An 18,178-nucleotide genomic window follows, 5' to 3' on the forward strand; every position below is an offset into this window, starting at 1 on the left:
ATTCCTGCTCTTGACCGTGGCTGCCTTGACGCTCTAACAGCAAAATCCAATGGTTGTAAAAATGACAGGTTGGCCTGCAAAGCCAGGAACGTTTACCATGTGGCCCTCTGCAGGAAAACATTTGCTAAGCCTTGTACTAAATTGCCTCACCACATAAATACGTCTCACCTCTGACAACTGAGCAAAGCAGCTCCACGGAAGAGTGACACGCTTTTTAGGACATGATATCGCAACAATCAGCAGTCCATAGCAGACAGAGACGGACTCACACCAAACCTCCATCTCGTGCACAAATGAACTCAAAATGCATCACGGGCTTAAACGTAAAAATGTGAGACTATCCATCTTCTAGGAAAAAATGGAGGAGAAAATCTTCAGGATCTAGAAAAGCAGATATTGTAAAAAAAAAAGATAAACTTGTGCTCTGTAGAAGACCCCATCAGAGAGGATGGGGAGAAAAGAAGTATTCACAAACCATGTGTCAACAGAGGACTCACACCTAGAACCTAGAACATATAAAGAACGCTCAAACCTCCATAGAAGCAAACAATCTCATTAGATAAAGGGTAAAAGCTGTGAACAGACATTTCACCAAAAAGGATCTACGGCTGGCAGATAAACACACAGACACACAAAATGAGATAAAAGACACTGGACAGCATTAGCCATTATGGAAGGAATGAGGTATCTTGAGTAACAAGAAGTAAACGAGATATATTTAAAAAAAAAAAAAAAAAACGAGCTATGACGAGCCACCTATCGGAATGGCTAAAATAAGAAATGGTGGCAACATGAGATGCAGGTGACAATGGGAAGAAACTGGGTCCCGAATGCATTGCTGGCGGGAATGCAGAGTGCCACACCGAAGAACAGGCAGTTTCTCAGAAAACCCCACAACTGCACTCTGGTGAACCTAACCCCAGAAAATCTTATGTTCACACAGAAACCCGTTATGTGAATGTTCTTACCAGTTTTATTCACAATCGCCCCAAACTGGAAACACACAGATGTCCTACGGAGGTGAATAGCAGGTGTGGGGACAGCAGGCTTGGACGTTCCTGGGTGTCCCCGCTTGTGGGAGGACTCTCTCTGGTGTAGAGGACGCCTCCATCCATTGTGACAGGAGGCCGGGGAGGAGGACTGTATACATCGCAATTCCGAACAAGTGTCCCTCTAATCCTTCTTCATGAAAATACAGCCCCTTATAGGCTATTGTCATGATTTATAATCTGAGGTATTTACCCTCCAGCAAAAAGGATGTGTGTGTGAAGAGACAGAGAAAGAAAAAGGGGAGAGAGGGAGGGATGGAAAGGGCGATACCATTTCTAAGCCTTTCTCGGTTATGTCTCCCTTCTTGGCAATAGATGTTTATTCAGATTTTAAAAATGTGCCTCCTTGATCTTCTGCCTAAAAAGAAGTCTGATGATGAATTATACCAGAGGATTCTTTCAAAGCAAGAAAATGTAAGTCTTCAACCTACATTTCAAGGTTACTTAAAAATATTTGATTATAGGGGCGCCTGGGTGGCTCAGTCATTAATCATCTGCCTTCGGGTCAGGTCATGATCTCTAGGTCCTGGGATCCAGCCCCGGGCTCCCTGCTCAGCAGGAAGCCTGCTTCTCCCTGAGAAGCTCTCCTACTCCCCCTGCTTGTGTTACCTCTCTCGCTGTCTCTCTCCCTGTCAAATAAACAAAAATCTTTATTAAAAAAATAGTTGATTAAAATATATATAAAACATATATAGGAAATTATTTTTGCTTTCATGTGTAAAAATAATCTTACAATATGTGCTTTTGAACCCAATGCAATTATGTAAAAATAGGTGTACAAATATAAAAATGACCATAATTATTAGTAAAATTTGGAAAAATACTGAAAGCAGGAAAACAAGAAGAATGCTGGTCATAACTGCTACTCAGAACCACTGTTACTGTCACCTTCTGCACAAGGTTGGGTATTTTTATTTATTTACTTTTTAAGATTTATTTATTTGAAATGAAACAAGATGGGATCGAGAGGGAGACAAACCATAAGAGACTCTTAATCTCACAAAACAAACTGAGCGTTGCCAGGGGGAAGGGGGTAGAAAGAGGGTGGTGGGGTTATGGACATTGGGGAGGGTATGTGCTGTGGTGATTGCTATGAAGTGTGTAAACCTGGCGATTCACAGACCTGTACCCCTGGGACTAATAATACATTATATGTTTATAAAAAATTAAAAAATTATTTAAAAAAAGATTTATTTGAGAGAGAGAGAGAATCCCAAGCAGACTCCATGCTGAGCACAGAGCCTGATGCAGGGCTCGATCTCAGGACCCTGAGGTCATGATCTGAGCTGAAGTCAAAAGTAAGACACCCACCGGGCTGGACCAACCAGGCACTCCTAGGTTTGCTGTTGCGAAGTGTTTATTGATCGATTTGAGAGAGAGAGCACGCCCCCCCCCCCCAAGCAGGCAGGGAGGGCAGAGGGAGCAGCAGACTCCCTGCTGGGGTGAAGCCCCATGCCTGGCTCCATCCCCCAACCATGAGACCATGACCTCAGCCAAAATCAAGAGTCGGACACCCAACTGAGGGTGCCAGCCAGGCGCCCCTAGGCTGGGTGTTTTAAATACCTAAATGATTTGTCGGTCTGAACTGTTTGTACTGGGGGCATTCTGCCCTGTCCGTGTTTTACATGGAGTTTACATTGCTTTAGGGGCAGTGACACCAGTCAGTCGGGTCTTGGAGTCGAACTGGTGGAGGCTGATACCCTGATTCCTTCTTTCGCAAACTCTCGGAATCCCAGCTCCTCCTGGGCCCCGGGGTCGTGACTCCCGTCCTGCGGGATCACGGAAGGGCCAAGACAAGTGTGTAGGGGAGCACCTGGCCGAGTAAGAGTCAGCCCCTGCGCCGTGATGGCTGCCCCCATCCTCCTGACCACCCGACAACCGTCTTCCTCGTCCCGGTCGTCAGCAGCGCCGTTTCCCAGTCAACGCCGCACGAGGCGGGGGGATGCCGAGGGCAGGTTTCTCCCGCTTCCTCTGGGTCCCGGGCGGAGGGACGAGTTGCCACCCACCCCCTCGGGAAGGAGGTCGTGCCTCGTCACCATCACCACCCCCATCCCCGGGGCCGGTGCTGCCGGGCCGGTTCCCCTCAGGCCAGGCACCGGCGGTTGCATCGCATCCCCGCGGCGGCCCGTGGGCGGCCGTCAGTGTGTGGTCTGCAGCCGGGGAGACGAGTCTCGGTGACCCCCGGGGAGACGAGTCTCGGTGACCCCCGGGGAGACGAGTCTCCGTGACCCCCGGCGCACAAACAACGACCACCACGGTGACCCGAGCCCTTCCGGGAAGAATAGCTCTAGGGCAGAGCAAGGGCTTTGCAGGCCGCAGACCCCGGCTCTGACGCCGCGCGCACCACAGAGCGCGAGAGTCACCGCAGCGGCTCCTGCTGACGGAGAGCCAGTCTGACGGCCCCCGACCTCCGGAAGGGGACCAGCCGCGCCCACGCGGACACAAAGTCCGCCTGCTTACAGAGAGGCCGGTTTCCGTGCTCTGTCTGAAGCCCAGGGTTCGCCAGACTGCCTACCTCACTGCTGACCACGCTGGCCGCCTCCGCGGCAGGCCCTCACTATCCGCACACTCCGGGCCGAGGCCACACCACCGTCATGCCTTCCCCATGGAGGACCCATGCCAAAGAGGAAGAGGCCGGACAAGTTAAGGGGGCCACTTCCTGCTGTTGAGCCCACCAATCATATCGTGTCCCGCCTTCCCTGGGGTGTAGTCAGTAATCCTTCCCTGTGGAAACCAGAGGTGTGGGGAAGAAGTATTATTCCCTTGCAGCTCCCTGAAGTCATGGCATTTTCCAGGACTTCATAAGAAATGTAGGGTACGAATTCATCATTTTAAAAAGTATATTCAATTTTTTTAAGGGAGGGAGAGAGCAATAGAGAAGAAAAGAATCCAGTATTCTTGAGAGTCTATGTCTAATGAGCAAAAGAGATTTCTATCATCAAACCTTAAGTAGGACAATACCTAGATCAGCTATTGATGGTTAAGAAATATTTTGTGCTGGAAGATAAAAAGCATTTCTTTTTTGGAATTTAAGATATGTTAGATTTTTTTCCTTTGCTTATTTGCATTTTTTTCCTTTCTCTGTTTTCCCCAGGACTTGGAGGAATTAGAAAAAGGACTTCAGGTCAAACTGTCAAACACGGAAATGTTGGGGGCTGGTGATTCTGAGTACATCACTCTGGCAGATGTGGAAAAGAAGGAGCGAGAATATGCTGAGCAGCTAATAGATAATGTATGTGATGGATTTTTCTTTTCTTTTTCCTTATAAGAACCTTGATTTCTGGGGCAGTTAACTTAGTGAGATTAAAGAGATGGCACCTAGAAGCATGTTTAAGAGTTGAAATCCCTGATGTGTTCTGCCTCAAAGCCAGGGATCTAGTTTCAGAAAGTAAGTGATGGAGAAGGTAAAATGAAGGAGCCAAGATTTAGAGTTTTGTTTTGTTTTTCAAATGAATCCCCCTTGCTTAAATTTTAGATTGATCTCTTTGTCATTCAAAGCGAAGATTGCTCTAACCCTGTATGTCATTCCTGCCCTGTGGATCAGAGCAGATGCTAGAGGCTAACTTCTCCAACCCCAGGCATCACTCATAAAAGCCTGCTTTAAATTCCAGAGAGGGTGGCTTCCTTCAAATATCACTTTTTGCATTTCCATTCCAGTACCCCCTGTTCCTATATTAGGTATAAAAAAAACGGGTTTGTGGGTTTTGTTTGTTTGTTTTGACACCCAAGCACTGTGCTGCACGCTGGGGATTCAGAATGGCCTTGGACCTGGCCTTGTCAGAGAGATGCACAGGCTAGCCTAGCACAAGGACCAAAAGGTGAGCAGATGTGGACTTTATAGCTTACAAGTGTTGTGACAGATGAGAACACCGGAAGGTGGAGGCGCAGTGGAGAGAGGAATCCATTCTATCCTAGAGTTAGAAAAGTCTTCATAGAAGAAAAGACCCATCGAGAGGACTTCGGGAAAAATGTGGGTGGATGCTGGCCAATGGATAGGCAATGGAGGCAATGAGGGTGGACTGAGGAGCAAGCAGAGCCAGAGAAAGCCAGAAGTCTGGCCTGAGGGTTTTCATCTCGCGCCAAGGAGGTGGGAATCACTGCAGTTTGACAGCAGAGGGCCGCTGGATCTGTTTCTGTCTTAGAAGGACCACTTGAGCAGCTCAGTGGAAGATAGATAGGTGCTCTGGGACTAGGACAATAGGAAAATTTCATGAAGGCAGCTGCAAAAAGAGAAGGGTAAGAAAAGGTGGGAGAGCTGATAGGGTAGTAGATAGTGAGGTTTAGAGGAGAGGAGAGTGTAAAGGATCAGTTCAATGGAAATAAGGATCCCAGAATGAGAAACAAGTTGGGAGGGGAGCCGGCTTGCCCCCTCGAGTGAGTCCTGGCTTGCCATCTTGAACTGGAGATGCCTGAGGATGGAGAGTCTCCACTAAGCTTGGGTTAGAGGACACGGAGAGCAAGGATGCTCCTGGCATGAGTGGCAGAGGGATGGTGCTCAGCCTGGATCCCCGGGTCCACGGGCTCCACAAAGCAGTGGACCCGCCTGTCCGTGTCTGCGTATTTCAAGCAGATGATTCGTGGTATGCCCAGGATTCTCAGACATGTGGTGACATCCAGCAGTGGAGATGCCCGGGCCTACAGTGTGTGGGGAAAGGGTAGGGAGGGGTGCCTGGTGCCCAGTCTGGGATCCTACCAGGCATTTAAGGAAGAGAAGACAAGGAGAATTGAGACAGGAAGGCAGAATATGGACCCTGAGGGACCAGGAGAAAATCCCGTTACAGATGCCAAGGGAATCAAGAGTTTCTAAAAATAGGGTGGGTATCCTGGATCTCTGGGGCTGGAGGAGAAGCAGCCGTGCTGGCTGGACATCCAACTCTGTTTGGAGGTGGGCGGGTGTGACAGGTGATAGTCAGGTCCTTTTAGAATAGTCTGGAAAGAGCCTATCCAGTGGGGTGCTGGGAGCGGGAGGGAGGCCAGAGGTGTGATGGCTGGGACACATAGCAGTTTCCTGGGGGCACATGGGGCCTGCCCACCCCAGTGTGGGCTTCCTCTCTGCTGTGCGCTGCTCCCTGGAGGTGGTTGGTCAGGGAGGCTCGGTGCTTGGGTTGCATTCATCTCCGCCTTTCTTCGGTGCCCCAAGGTCAGGGCAGGCTTCTGGTGCTGCTCAGCCCCGACCCCTCCTATGACCTGTGCAGCAAGAGGTGCCCAGATGAATTCAGAGTCAGAGAGGCTGAGCCACGGTGGAGAAAAACCACCACTCCAGGAGTTCCGTGGGCCTGTACCAACTCTGCCCCTGCCTCCCAGCTCTGTGACCTTTGACCAGTGACCCAACTTTCTGAAACCATTCCAACAGCCAGCCAGTAGACATTTTACCTGGACCCCCAAAATGCATGAGGCCTAGAGACTGGCACCTACATGCCACCCTGCGTGCCATAAAGGGAGGGGGTTATGACTGCTGGTATCCTGGTTCTTAGAGCTCTGGGAGGCTGCTTGAGCCCCGACATTCTCAGCCACTCGGTGATTAGCACCTCTCCTTCTGATGAGAAGAGGGGAGAGGAAAACGGTTTCAAAAAAGAAGGGTTTTCATGGTCAGTGCTGTCTATTGCTCTTTTGTACTGTTAGGGCAATAAGTGAAATGTAAATGCCCTTCGTACTTTTATTTCCAGAACATGGTTAATCCCTTTTGGAGATATGGAAGCTTCTAGGAGCACACTGGTGAATTTCACACACTCCCCAGGCAGCAATCATGGCCTGTTTAAGAGTCTTTAAGCTGTTTACGCTGGGCGATCTCATTGTGCCTGCCTTCCTTATCAGCAGAGCATCGGTGTTTGCTGAAAAGCCACCTTGAAACTGACTGGCACCTACAATACACCAAGGAGGAACCTCTCTATAGAACTCGATTATTGCCGAGATAAACTTGCTCCCAATTGCAGAAGTGTTTAGAATCTCAGTGTGTGATAAGGAATGAATTGTAATTCTCAAGCATGAACAGTCTGGTTTTATAACTTTCTTAAATAAGTTTTCTACACCCACCTCTTGCTTTTCATTCTCATTTCACAGATGGAAGCTTTCTGGAAACAGATGGAAAACATCCAGCACTTTCTTATGGACCAATTTAAGTGTTCGAGCTCCAAAGCCCGACAGCTCATGATGACGCTCACAGAAAGAATGATTGCAGCCGAAGGGTTATTGCGTGATTCTCAGGATTTGCAGACTCTGGTATGCTGAAGGGGTAGGGGAGGGAACCTGAAGACACCCACACTGGGGATGTGGAATCCACAAGCTTGATGCACCATAGAGATCAAGTCAAACTCATTTAAATTGTAGATGGGGGTGTAGAGCCCAGAGAATAACAGTGAATCCATCCATCCTCCATTAATCCATCCATTCATCCATCTATCCATCTATCTTTCCCTTCATTCATCCATCCATCTTCCATCATCCATCACTCTACCCATTAATTCATCTATCCATCCAACCATTCATCTATCTGTCCATCATTCTTCCATCTGTCCATCCATCTTTCCGTCCTTCATCCATCCATCCATCTACCTTTCCATCCATCTATTCATCCATCCATTCATCCATCTATCTTTCCATCCATTCATCCATCCATCTGTCCACCCATCCATCCATCTAGCCATTCATTCATCTATCCATCCATCCATTCACCCATCTGTCCATCCATCTTTCTTTCCATCCATCCATCCACCCATTTTCCCATCCATCCATCTACACATCCACCCTCCCATTCGTTAAGTGGAGATTCCAGCTAGCTTTGTGTTGTGGAAGCAGAGAGCACTAGATCTCAGTCCTCGCTGCACACTGAGATTATCTGGGGAGCTTTAAAAGTATTGATGGTGGGATGCCAGATGGGGCCCACCCCCAGAGACTCTGACTTAATGAGTCTGGGGTTTTTAGAGATCTAGGTGACCACAGTGAGTAGTCATAGTTGATGCCCACTTGTGTGGATCAAGCTTTTTTGCTCTTCCAACGGCTCCATTAATCACCTGAGGAGATTTCAAAAAATGCTTCTGCCCAGACCTCATGCCCAGAGATCCAATCTACAGTGAAGCGCTGGTGTTGCTGGTCTTAAGCTCCGCAAACAATTCTGATACATACTTGGAGACGCAATCCAAGTATAGTATATTGTAGAGAGGAATCCACAAACTTGACTCTAAACCTAGGCTTAGCCACTTGAGGCTGTGTAATCTTGAACCACTTAGTTAACCCCGTTGAGTTTCAATTACTCTATTTATTAAAGAGGTCCCAGGAGTTTTTGCAGGTGGGCCTTGGGGAAGTGCTCAGGGACCCATAACGCCCTGGTCACCATGGGGTTTCTCAGCTATGGTCTTGGCCTTGCCCTGCTGTCTCACGGGACAAGCTCTGCATTGGTCCACAACCAGCAGAGTGTGGTCCACAGACCAGAGGCCCCAACAACCCCCAAGGGTTTTTTAGAAATGCAGGCACCCTGACTCCCACCCCGGGCCAGTCTCAGGATATGCATTTAAACAAACTCCCCAGGTGAAACAGCTGTTTGAGAAAGTGATGTTTTTGCTCCTCATGTATGCATATAATCTCCTTTCCCTCCCCGGCACTGCTAGAAGGTAGGCATGGCAGATGTTTTCTTCCCAATGAGCAGGGATCCAGCTAAGTGACCCACCTAGGATTCCCAGGCTGTTTAATGACATCGCTGAGCCCTGGCAACAAGCTTCTGGATTTGTCATACAAACCCCTGTGAATTGGATTTTAACTTGATAAGGCTTCTGATATTACTGCTTATCAAAAGAGAAAGAATATTTTTCCTTCTTTTTTTCTTTTTGTTTATTATTCGGTCAGCAGGATATTGATTCAGGGAAAAAAATGTCTCCTTAGCTGACTTTGGCCCGAGTATTAGCCAGTAACTTCCAAATAGAAAGAAGGGAAAGAATTTTCCAGGTTATCAATACACCCTTCTCTTAGCCAGCATTTGATGAGTACCTACTTGTGGGCCACGTTCTGTTACAGGAAACAGTATTATTACAGACTTGAGCTAGAAACCCGAGTTCATACCACAGTCTTGCTGCTTGTTAGCTGGATGAACTTGGGGCAGATTACTAACCTCTCTGTGACTCCTTTTCATCATCTGTAAGTGGAGATCGGAAGAGCACCTGTTCTCAGAACATTAGAGAGTGGACGATATGCAAGGCCTTTGGAACAGAGCCAGGCCCATGGGACGTTGTGGGAGTGTTAGTGATTAGACCCTGTGGGCCGCAGGGCTGCCGGCAAAACAGATAACAAATCCTTATGGGATTGCCTGCAAAGGGCTGGAATCTGTGTTTGCACAGAAGAAAGGTGCTCTGTCCACACCCTGTGTATCCCCCCAAAATACAGCTTGTGGATCTCATGTTACGTGGCTGATCAATTCCAAAAGAAGGATGTTAAGTTCTTGGGTCAGCGTCTGAGCATTCTAGTCTGGGAAGTTGGACCTGTATGTTCACATGACATCACTAAATATCAGAATCAAACTAATAGGGCTCTGGAAAGAGCCCCAGAGGTTGTAAGAATCACTCTCCTCGGATGTCTGACAAAAAGCCAGGTCAAGGGCCATGCCAGGGGCTTGTAGATAATTATGACTGATGCTTGTGTTCCTGATCGCTTACTATGTTCTGGTTGTTGTTTTAACTTAATGTTCACTGCAGCTCTGTATGTTGGTGTCCAAGAAGGACACTGTACCCAAGGTCTGCAGCTCTGACGGGTGGAGCCCAGTTCTGGCCCCGGGGGCCCTGAGTGCCAGGAGGGGCTCTTCGCCTCCCATCTGATGTCCCTCTGTCCATGCTCACCTCTCTCCACTCCTGTCTTCCTTCGAATATAAACCCGGACTTGTGCTGTTGGTACTGAGCTGGGAGGCCTCATCGTGCTACCTCAGAGGTGGCTCCTGGGGGGTTCGGGCGCCCTGCTCCCCAGTGTCCCCTGTCTGGGTCCCTCCCAGAGCAGAGCCTTCCCACCAGGCGCGGGGCCACCCAGTGCTTATCCTCTTGCGCCCTCTAGTGATCATGGGCCTGCTCACTGCTGTCAGGCGCACCTAATCACAAAAGGTTCAAAGACACTGTCCAAAACAAAACAAAACAAAACAAAACAAAACAGACACTGTCCTTGGGCTAGTTATGGGGCCTTCCAGAATAAACCTCAGCATTCTTTCCTGTAATTGGGCCATTCTTGTCCTTGTCCTGGTCACACATTGTGAGAACACAGACCAGTGAATCTCAGCTCAGTCCAACCTAGGACTATCCGTGTGATTAGCTCCTTAAAAACAGAAACACACGGAGCAGGGGAGTGTGGAGGAGGGGCCCACTGGGGCAGGGCAGGATGGACAGGGAAGGCACCGCACAGCCCACAGCCCAGGCTGGCCAGGATGAGTAGGACTAGCAGGCAGAGGAATGAGAGGAACGGAGAGTGTGCCCCAGGTGGAAGGCCCAGAGCATGCAGGGGCCTGGCAGAGATGAGATCCATGTGTGCTGGGCACCGTGCAGGGGGCAGAGCACGGGGGATGGGGAGCAGATGAGAGGCTAGGATGGCAGGACAGATGTGAGCAGGGCCTGAGCCCGCTGTGCCTGGGCCCGGTGGGAAGAGGCAGGATTGCAGGTGTGGAGGACGAGACAGGGCTGAGGCGGACTCAGGAGTCTGCTGGGTCCATGTCCGGTTGGGAGAGGCATCCTCGCCCTGGGACATGGGCCTCCTGCACACAGCAGCGGCCCCCTGCTTCCACGGTCCTCACGGTCATTCTGCAGGGTGAGCAGCTGCCCTCTGAGCCTTCCAGACCCACAGAGTCCCATCTGCCTCTGGTCAGCATTTCCTGCCCTAGGAAGGGGTCTTTTCCGTGAGTCCTGTCCTGAGTCATGATGCCATGGTGGGACGGGGAAGGGGAGTGGGGGGCTGTTCTCAAGTCTGACCTCGAGGGAACCACTCCTCAAGTCAGTGTCACCTTCAAAAATCTCTTCAAACCCTGTGTCCCAGGCTCTCTGAGGCCCCAAAGCCCAGGAACCCTATGACCTTTGTTGTGTCTTTGCCTTTCTCTTCCAGGCCTGTGGAGGCCAAAGGTCCCAGTGACAGGGAGGGATGGCCATAAGAAAGGTCCCTCTCTGGTCACATACGTGCACTGAACCCCTCCCCAGAAGTGCGGCCCCCTGAGGAGCTCTCACTCTGTACCAAGGGCTTTACGTCTATTACTCCGCGTCAGCCTCATGATTCTGTCCACAGCCAAGAAGCAGACTGGGGAGGCTCACAGGGCATGGGGGTGCCAGGATGGAGCCCTTTGTCCTTGGCGGACTCTTGTTGCAGGGCGGGGCACTGACCCAAGGGTTTCTTTTCCCAGGACACCCTGGAGAGAACCATGTGCCGGGCGCACATGGCAAAGATGATCGAGTCTCTGAAACTCCAAATCCAGGAGGAGACCAAATGCCGACTGGCCGCCCTCTCCCACGGCCTGGAGCTGCTGACCATCGAGGGGAAGCTCTCCGGGAGGCAGAAGGAGGAGCTGCTCACCCAGCAGCACAAGGCCTTCTGGGGGGAGGCGGAGCGTTTCAGCAGGGGTGAGTGAGCCCCGGCTGGTTCTAGGGTGCACAGCCCTCCTGTGCCAGGGTTGGGGAGAGGAGCTTGGCCTGGGGGGCAGCTCAGAAGTTTCAGGAGACCTGGGAGACCAGCGCAAGCTGTGATCCCCTTCCGGCCCTTGGAGACCTTAATTGCTCTGAGTCTTGCTTGCCTTCCCCATAAGGCTGCCCCTAGGGGCGGGGATTGCCTGCTGCAATTAGCCATCAGTGACCAGGCTGACAGAGTCCCCAGAGTTCCTCCCACAGAAGCCCCTGGGCCATGCAGAAGGCAAAGGAGGGTGGCAACACCCGGAAAATGCCCAGACATGTGCCACTAAGCCACAGCCAGTGGCTCGACATGAGTCCCAGGGCCTGCTCAGCAGCGCAAGCGAGGATGGGCAGTGGCTGAGCCTGTGGGGCAGGAGAGGGAACCCAATGTGGCTGTTTCCCATGCCCATCCCCCAGCTCCGGGGGTGGACCCTGGGAGGTGGGCAAGTCAGGCCTCAAGATACTGAGGGCATCCGAAGCTTAGTCCAGGTCCCATCATTAGAAAAAAGGAACTTCTGGCTGCAAGGCTGGTATCCCCTCTGCCACCAGCATCAGTTGCCCCAGGCCTCCGGGGAGGAGAGTGCATCACTGTCCTGCAGTCCTGGGTTCAAGGCTGCACATCCTCCCCGGGGCCAGGACTGGCCACACAAAGGTGGGGCCTCTCTGGGTCCCCATCAGAACTGTCCAGGGCACGGAGTCCATGCGCTTCACAGTTTCCCCAGCGGACTCTGACGCCCACATCGGTGTGGACACTGTAGGACCAGGGGTTCTCCAGGGGTCTTGGTCAGCTAGGGGCACAGTATCAGGATAGCACAGATGGGGGGGGCTTACGCATCAGACCTTTATTTTCTCCTGGTTCTGAAGGCAGTGAAGTCCAAGAGCAGGGGGCCAGACCAGTCAGGTCCCAGTGAGAAACTGTGTCCTGCTGGCAACTGGCCACCTTCTCTCTGTGTCCTCACATGGCAGAGAAGGCCTTCCTTGGACCTCTTCCTCTTTTTCTAAGGTACCAGGCCTAGTGGACTAGGACCCCAGTCTCACGAACTCATTTACCCTTTATATGCAGTACCATAGGTGTTAGGGGTTTTGTGTTAAAATTTAGGGGGAATGGAATTCAGTCCATGGTGTGAGGTTTTCGTCGCAGTCAGTGGCCCAGTCCTCTGTCTGCAGTGGCTGGTGTCCCCTCCGCCATGCCTGCCTGCTGTCTTTCAGAGATGGAGTCAGAGGGCAGGCACTTAGAGCTGGGACCTCAGGCCCTTCCATGAGGTCTTTGTGTCCCTCAGCATCACGGCTTCTGTGACCATGTGGAAGCCTGCTGTTGGCTGGAGTCCGGACCGTGTAGAACGAAGCACATCAGGCCTTGGGGGTCATTGCACACAGGGACCTGGGCTCTCCCAGTGGGAAGGGGTCCCAGCAGCACAGGGTGACAGGGACAGGAGGCCAGTACAGCCCCCAGTGATCAGACTCTGTTGAACTTGGACAGGACAGGGGAGGCGAGACAGTCGCGGAGTGGAGGGAGGACCCTGGGCAGAGGGAGGACTCTGGTCTCCCTGGACACCTGGTTGCACTCTTTGGTACCAGAGGCTAAACATTCTTAGACAAAACCCAAGGAAGTGGGCTTGTCTTACAAGTGTGGATCGTACGTGCATGCTCATGTGAGAGTGTGCGTGTGCATGTGTGTGTGTGTGTGTGTGCGTGCGCACACATGTATGAAATGCTGAAACAATCATCGCCCAGAACTGCAGACCCATGGGGGCCTGGCCCTCATTGACTTCTCTTGTTTCTACATTCAACATCTCCCTAAAAACCCAAAGGAGAAGGACCAGCCTCACTTTTTGTCTCCTCTTCCAGAAGCCCTCTCTGGGGTCCTCCTACACGGCCCATCAGCCCTCATCCTTCTCATCCCACCACCCTGTCCCTCATCCGGCAGGACACTGATTCTCCCCTGCCCTTCTCTGAACTTCACCAGGAGCCGACTGAGCCCAGCCCCCAGCACTGTTCTGCCAGCCCAGTGACCTGGGGGAGGGTGAAGATTTGGCTCAGACCCCGCCTCTCTGCCAACCTTCACCTTCCGCACCAGGCAGAGGGGCTTGCCCTTGGGCTCCCCCTCCTCCTTGCATCTCCTGCTGATTTAATAACTTATCCTCATGGTTTTTAAATCTCAACTGCAGTCTGAGAGTTCGAGGTCTTCCTGTGATCCCAGGCTCCTCTGTCCTCTCCTTGCGCCTGTCCTTCCCCCCCTGTGACCTACGCTTTCCACCTTTTTCCCCACAAAAATACCTCTTCATCTCCTGGTCAGGTTGGCCGGTCACCCTGCACAACCACAAAATGTAGCCCCTTGTGGTGTTCTGAGCATTGGGCCCGAGGAGGGAGTGGGGGTCCCTTCAAATAACGTGGGGCTGTGGGTTTTGAATGGTCAGGGGCGCCTAATGCTGGCCTTTCAGAAGCACCTCTGCCTGAAAGATAAAGCCATGTTTCTCATCCTGAGCAAAGGCAGGAGACTGTGAAGGTCTTGCCTGGGGAGTAATATGCAATGTCCTGTGGCTGACTTTAATTTCAGATTTTGCCCAGCGAGGCAAAGGCCTGGTTAAGGCGTCAATGGCTCGCCAAGCAGAGGAGATGGCCAAGCTCACACTGGCCCAAGAAGAGGAAGAAAGGAGCTTCCTGGCTGAGGCTCAGCTGACCACGGCCCCGGGAGAGTTCCTCCAGGTGACCCTGCTCCCAACTCACCCTCACATCCATGGGCACAGCCAGCCCAGAGGAAGGGACAACCGTGAATGGGAGGCTCCATGGCAGAACCAGGGAGGTGACCGGACAAGAACATGCCCTTGTCTTGACAAGGACAGGGACAAGGAGGCTTGCTGGACAAGAAACAAGAGGACACCCTCCTTGAGGTCATCAGGCTAGGATGATTGGGGGGGGGGTGCTTTGCCCCTGTATTTCCCTGCTAATGGGTAGGGTCTGGGGCGCCTGCTTGTCCATACAGCACAGTGGTCAAGCATTTGGGCACTGGCGCCTGGAAATGGGTTGAAATCCTGACTTCGCTGCCAAGGAGCCGAGTGATCTCGGACGTGTTGCTCCCCACACCCCAGCCCTCAGCTTCCTCATCTTCACAATGGGAGTCCTGACACCTACCTCACAGGTTGTCCTAACAACTTGGGAGACAAAGTGAGGGGCAGCCATGGCCCAACTATTTGGGCCTCTGCATTGGTGTGAGCTGCACCTTGTCTCACCTCTGTTGGGGGTACGGAGGGAGGGTCACTGAATCCAGGCCCCACCCAGAGCTCAGGCATAGGACCTCCCTGGGGCCAGCTTGGTGGCCACAGCAGCTCCCCAATGAGAAACCAGGAGAAGAGACCCCATCCCCTCAAGGAGCCTCTTCCCAGGTTACGAGGTAGAATGGGGGGCTGTTTCTATCCTGGAGAAGATGCAGCTAAGTAAGGCTGTAGGATTATGCTGCTCTGTGTGCTCAGAGACTTCTGGCCATCGCATTGCACAATCCTGAGTGCAGTGGGGTGGGGGGGAGGTGGTCCAGGTTGGCTCTGCCCAGCACCTCAGCGCAGGCCAGGCGTGCACTGGTGCTCAGCAGACTTGGATAAAGGAAAGAGGGTGGAACAGATGAATAAAAGAATGAATGAATGAGTGAACGAATAAGTAATGAACTAGGGGCGTTTTCCCCAGGGGACGTCCCTAAGAGGAGTCTGTCCCTCTGATCCTATCCAAGGCGTGATCTGAGGAGCCCATTCTTTGGGCTCCTTGAAGCTGGGTTCAGCCACGTGGTCAGGGCTGACCACACTGACCTCTCACAGCCTATGTGCTTTGCCCCTGCTAGGTGGTGTGCTCTGCTGGGTGATCTCCCAGGGCCTGGGTGATGGTCCCCAGCAACTCAGTCACAGAATGATGTCTGGGTGGCTTGTGGCCAGGATCAGGTTTGCAATTTGCAGCCACGCAATATCCCCATGCTTCGGTTTCCTTGTATATAAATCAGGGACGACATCCTCCAGCTATGAAAGTGACCCTTTGGGGGAATTTTTCTAGGAAAAAAAATGGGCATTTTCCCACAAGATTCAGCTCCTGTTTTATTCACAGGCTTTTCACGCAGTTCTGGAGAGGCAGAGGTTGACCCAGAGTTCCCTGGAGGAAGAGGAGGACGTCAGAACTACTGAGGCCGTGGCTGTGCTCTGCCAGGTACGTGGCCTCACAGTGGGACCTGCAGAGAACCCTCCAGATCTGCACATGTGTGGGAATCCATCTCCTTGTGGGTCGGACCCCAAAGATACAGGCTCAGGTCCCACCCTGGCCCTCTGGCTGGGCAGCAGACAAGCCACACGACCTCTGTGGGTCCTTCTCCGCCTCACACACCAGGGTCCTATTGGAGACACCTTCCATTTCTGGGGTGTTCAGGATTCTGACCTCCAAATGCACCAAACGTTCTCCCAGGAATGGAAAGGAGGCTGGCTTTTGTGGGAGTCTGCAGGCAGTGCAGTGTTGAGGATGGAGGGCTGGGAGCTGACCCCAGAACAGGGAGCCTGGGTTGGAGGAACAGCAGCACCTCTTTCTCCCTGGGCAACCTTATGCAACTCCAGAACAGGGACGGGGACTCCATGCTGGCCTGAGGACTGACTGAGGGATCAGGAGAGACCACCCATCCCCTCCAAAGTGACAGGGGCCTCCTCGCAGGGGATGATGACCAAGACACAGAGCCCTTGCCTCGGGCAACCCTAGAGCTGCTGGAAAGCAGAAACGCAGACATCTCAGCACGAAGGAAATTGACAAGAGCGGCAGCGATGGGAAGTGCATGCGGGGTCCACTCCAGACTCAGAGATCCTGGGTCTGCGTCCTGGCTCTTCCCCTTCCTCACTATGTGGCCTCCAGATTTGAGTGGGCCTTAGCAGTTCCCAGTTTCCATGTCTGTGAAATGGGGACAATGATAGGCCTTCACAGGGGTGATGTGGGCACCGAATGGGCATGAAGTCCTTAGGCAGCAGCTGGCATCTGGGCTGTGCCTGATCCCAGTTGGCTCCTGTTACAACATCCCTGCTCACAGGTACAGAGAAGAGGCATGAGCGATGCCTGGGGTTAAGGCCGGGTCAAAGACAGCTGTCTGCAGGAAGTGATGCCTGATCCAAGCTTCAAAGTGGGAGACAGGCCTTGTGGATGAGCTGTCAGTGTGCCTCCCAGGCCCAGAAAAACATCTGAAGGTGGGAAATACAAACCGTCAGCATCCTGACAGCTATACTGGTGAAGGGTGTCTGTATCGGTCAGCTCAGCCACTGTAACAAAGCACCCTAGACAGGGGCTTAAACAGCAGACATTTAGTGTCTCACTGTTTTGGAGACCAGAAGTCCAAGGTCAAGTAGTGGGCAGGGTTGGGTTCTGATGAGGACCCTCTTCGTGGGTACTAGATGGCCACCTCCTTGCTGTGTTCTGACCTGGCCTTTCCCATGTACTCATAGAGAGAAAGAGCTCTGGGGTCTTTCTCTTACTAGGACACAGCCCTATTGGCTTAAGACTGCACCCTATGACTTTACTTAACCTCAGCCATCTCTTTGAAGGCCCTGTCTCCAGATACTGTCACATTGGAGCTTAGGGCTTCAGTATTTGAATTTGGGGGGCACAATTCCATTCATAACAGTAGCCCCCAAAATGTCTTATTCTCCTGGAACCTCAGAATGTGACCTTACTTGGAGGAAGGGTCCTTGAAAATGTAATTAGTTAAGATGAGGCCATCCTGAATTAGGGGGGAATGATGGACATCCCCATAAGAAGACCACATGCTGCTCAGTGTGGATCTTGTGGTAGGGCAGGGACATCCTGGCTCTGGAGTCAGGTGCCTGGGCTCCATCCAATCCCAGCCAGGCCATCAGCCAGTTCTGGGCTCAGGACCAGCTTATCTAACTTGTGCCTCAGTTTCTCTATCTTAACTACATTCTGATGCACAGCCAAGTTTGAGAACTACTGTTATGGAGGGAATGGGGTTGGTCTAGTGGGCTCATACTCGTGGGGCAGGTGCCCTTGATTCCCTGTCCTGTGGCCCCGAGCCCACCTGAGCCCACCCCTAGTAGGGGACATTTTCCAGCAGGCTGAAGCTCTCTCTCCTAAGCCAGGGTTCGAGTTAAGATCTTGGTCAACTGAACCCACTTTCCTCCTCCACAAAGCAAAGCCAAAACGCCCATCAGGTCTTGCTGCTGGAGGAATGAGCATGGGGTGCAGAAGCACTGGGCCAGTCTCAGTGGGTGGCAGCAAATATATCAATTTCAATAAAGGCTTGTGGTGACTCTAAAGTGACCATGGTCTTGTCCCTCTAGCAATGTCCTTGGGATGTTTTGTATTTGGTTTTCCTGGGCCTGGGGCTGGTTGCCAGGCCTGGGAGGGCCTGAGCCATGAAGGTAAAGACTCCCTTTTTTTCTAACATTGGGAGGGGTGGTCAGGTGTGGAGAGGTTACTCCTGCTGGAGTCTGTATCTTAGGAGATGCTTGGAAATACCACGCATGTGAAGGTGTGTGGTGCAGGTTG

At 51.9% G+C, this 18,178-nt stretch overlaps 1 protein-coding gene across 3 annotated transcripts in view; it reads left to right on the top strand.

The window, feature by feature from the left end:
• Positions 1–18,178, top strand: part of EVC (EvC ciliary complex subunit 1) — a 62,158-nt gene that overhangs the window by 20,247 nt on the left and 23,733 nt on the right. For all 3 annotated transcript variants that reach the window (XR_014310864.1, XM_082727466.1, XM_082727467.1), the window contains 6 exons: positions 1,365–1,463; positions 4,144–4,281; positions 7,110–7,268; positions 11,404–11,620; positions 14,223–14,371; positions 15,752–15,850. Coding sequence is in view for 2 of the 3 variants with exons in the window: in XM_082727466.1 (XP_082583592.1) it covers positions 1,365–1,463; positions 4,144–4,281; positions 7,110–7,268; positions 11,404–11,620; positions 14,223–14,371; positions 15,752–15,850 (861 nt within the window). In the remaining variant the exon portion in view is untranslated. The remainder of the gene's footprint in view (positions 1–1,364; positions 1,464–4,143; positions 4,282–7,109; positions 7,269–11,403; positions 11,621–14,222; positions 14,372–15,751; positions 15,851–18,178) is intronic.

This window comes from Mustela nivalis (assembly GCF_964662115.1).
Source record: "Mustela nivalis genome assembly, chromosome: 4".
In the NCBI taxonomy this organism is placed as follows: Eukaryota; Metazoa; Chordata; class Mammalia; order Carnivora; family Mustelidae; genus Mustela; species Mustela nivalis.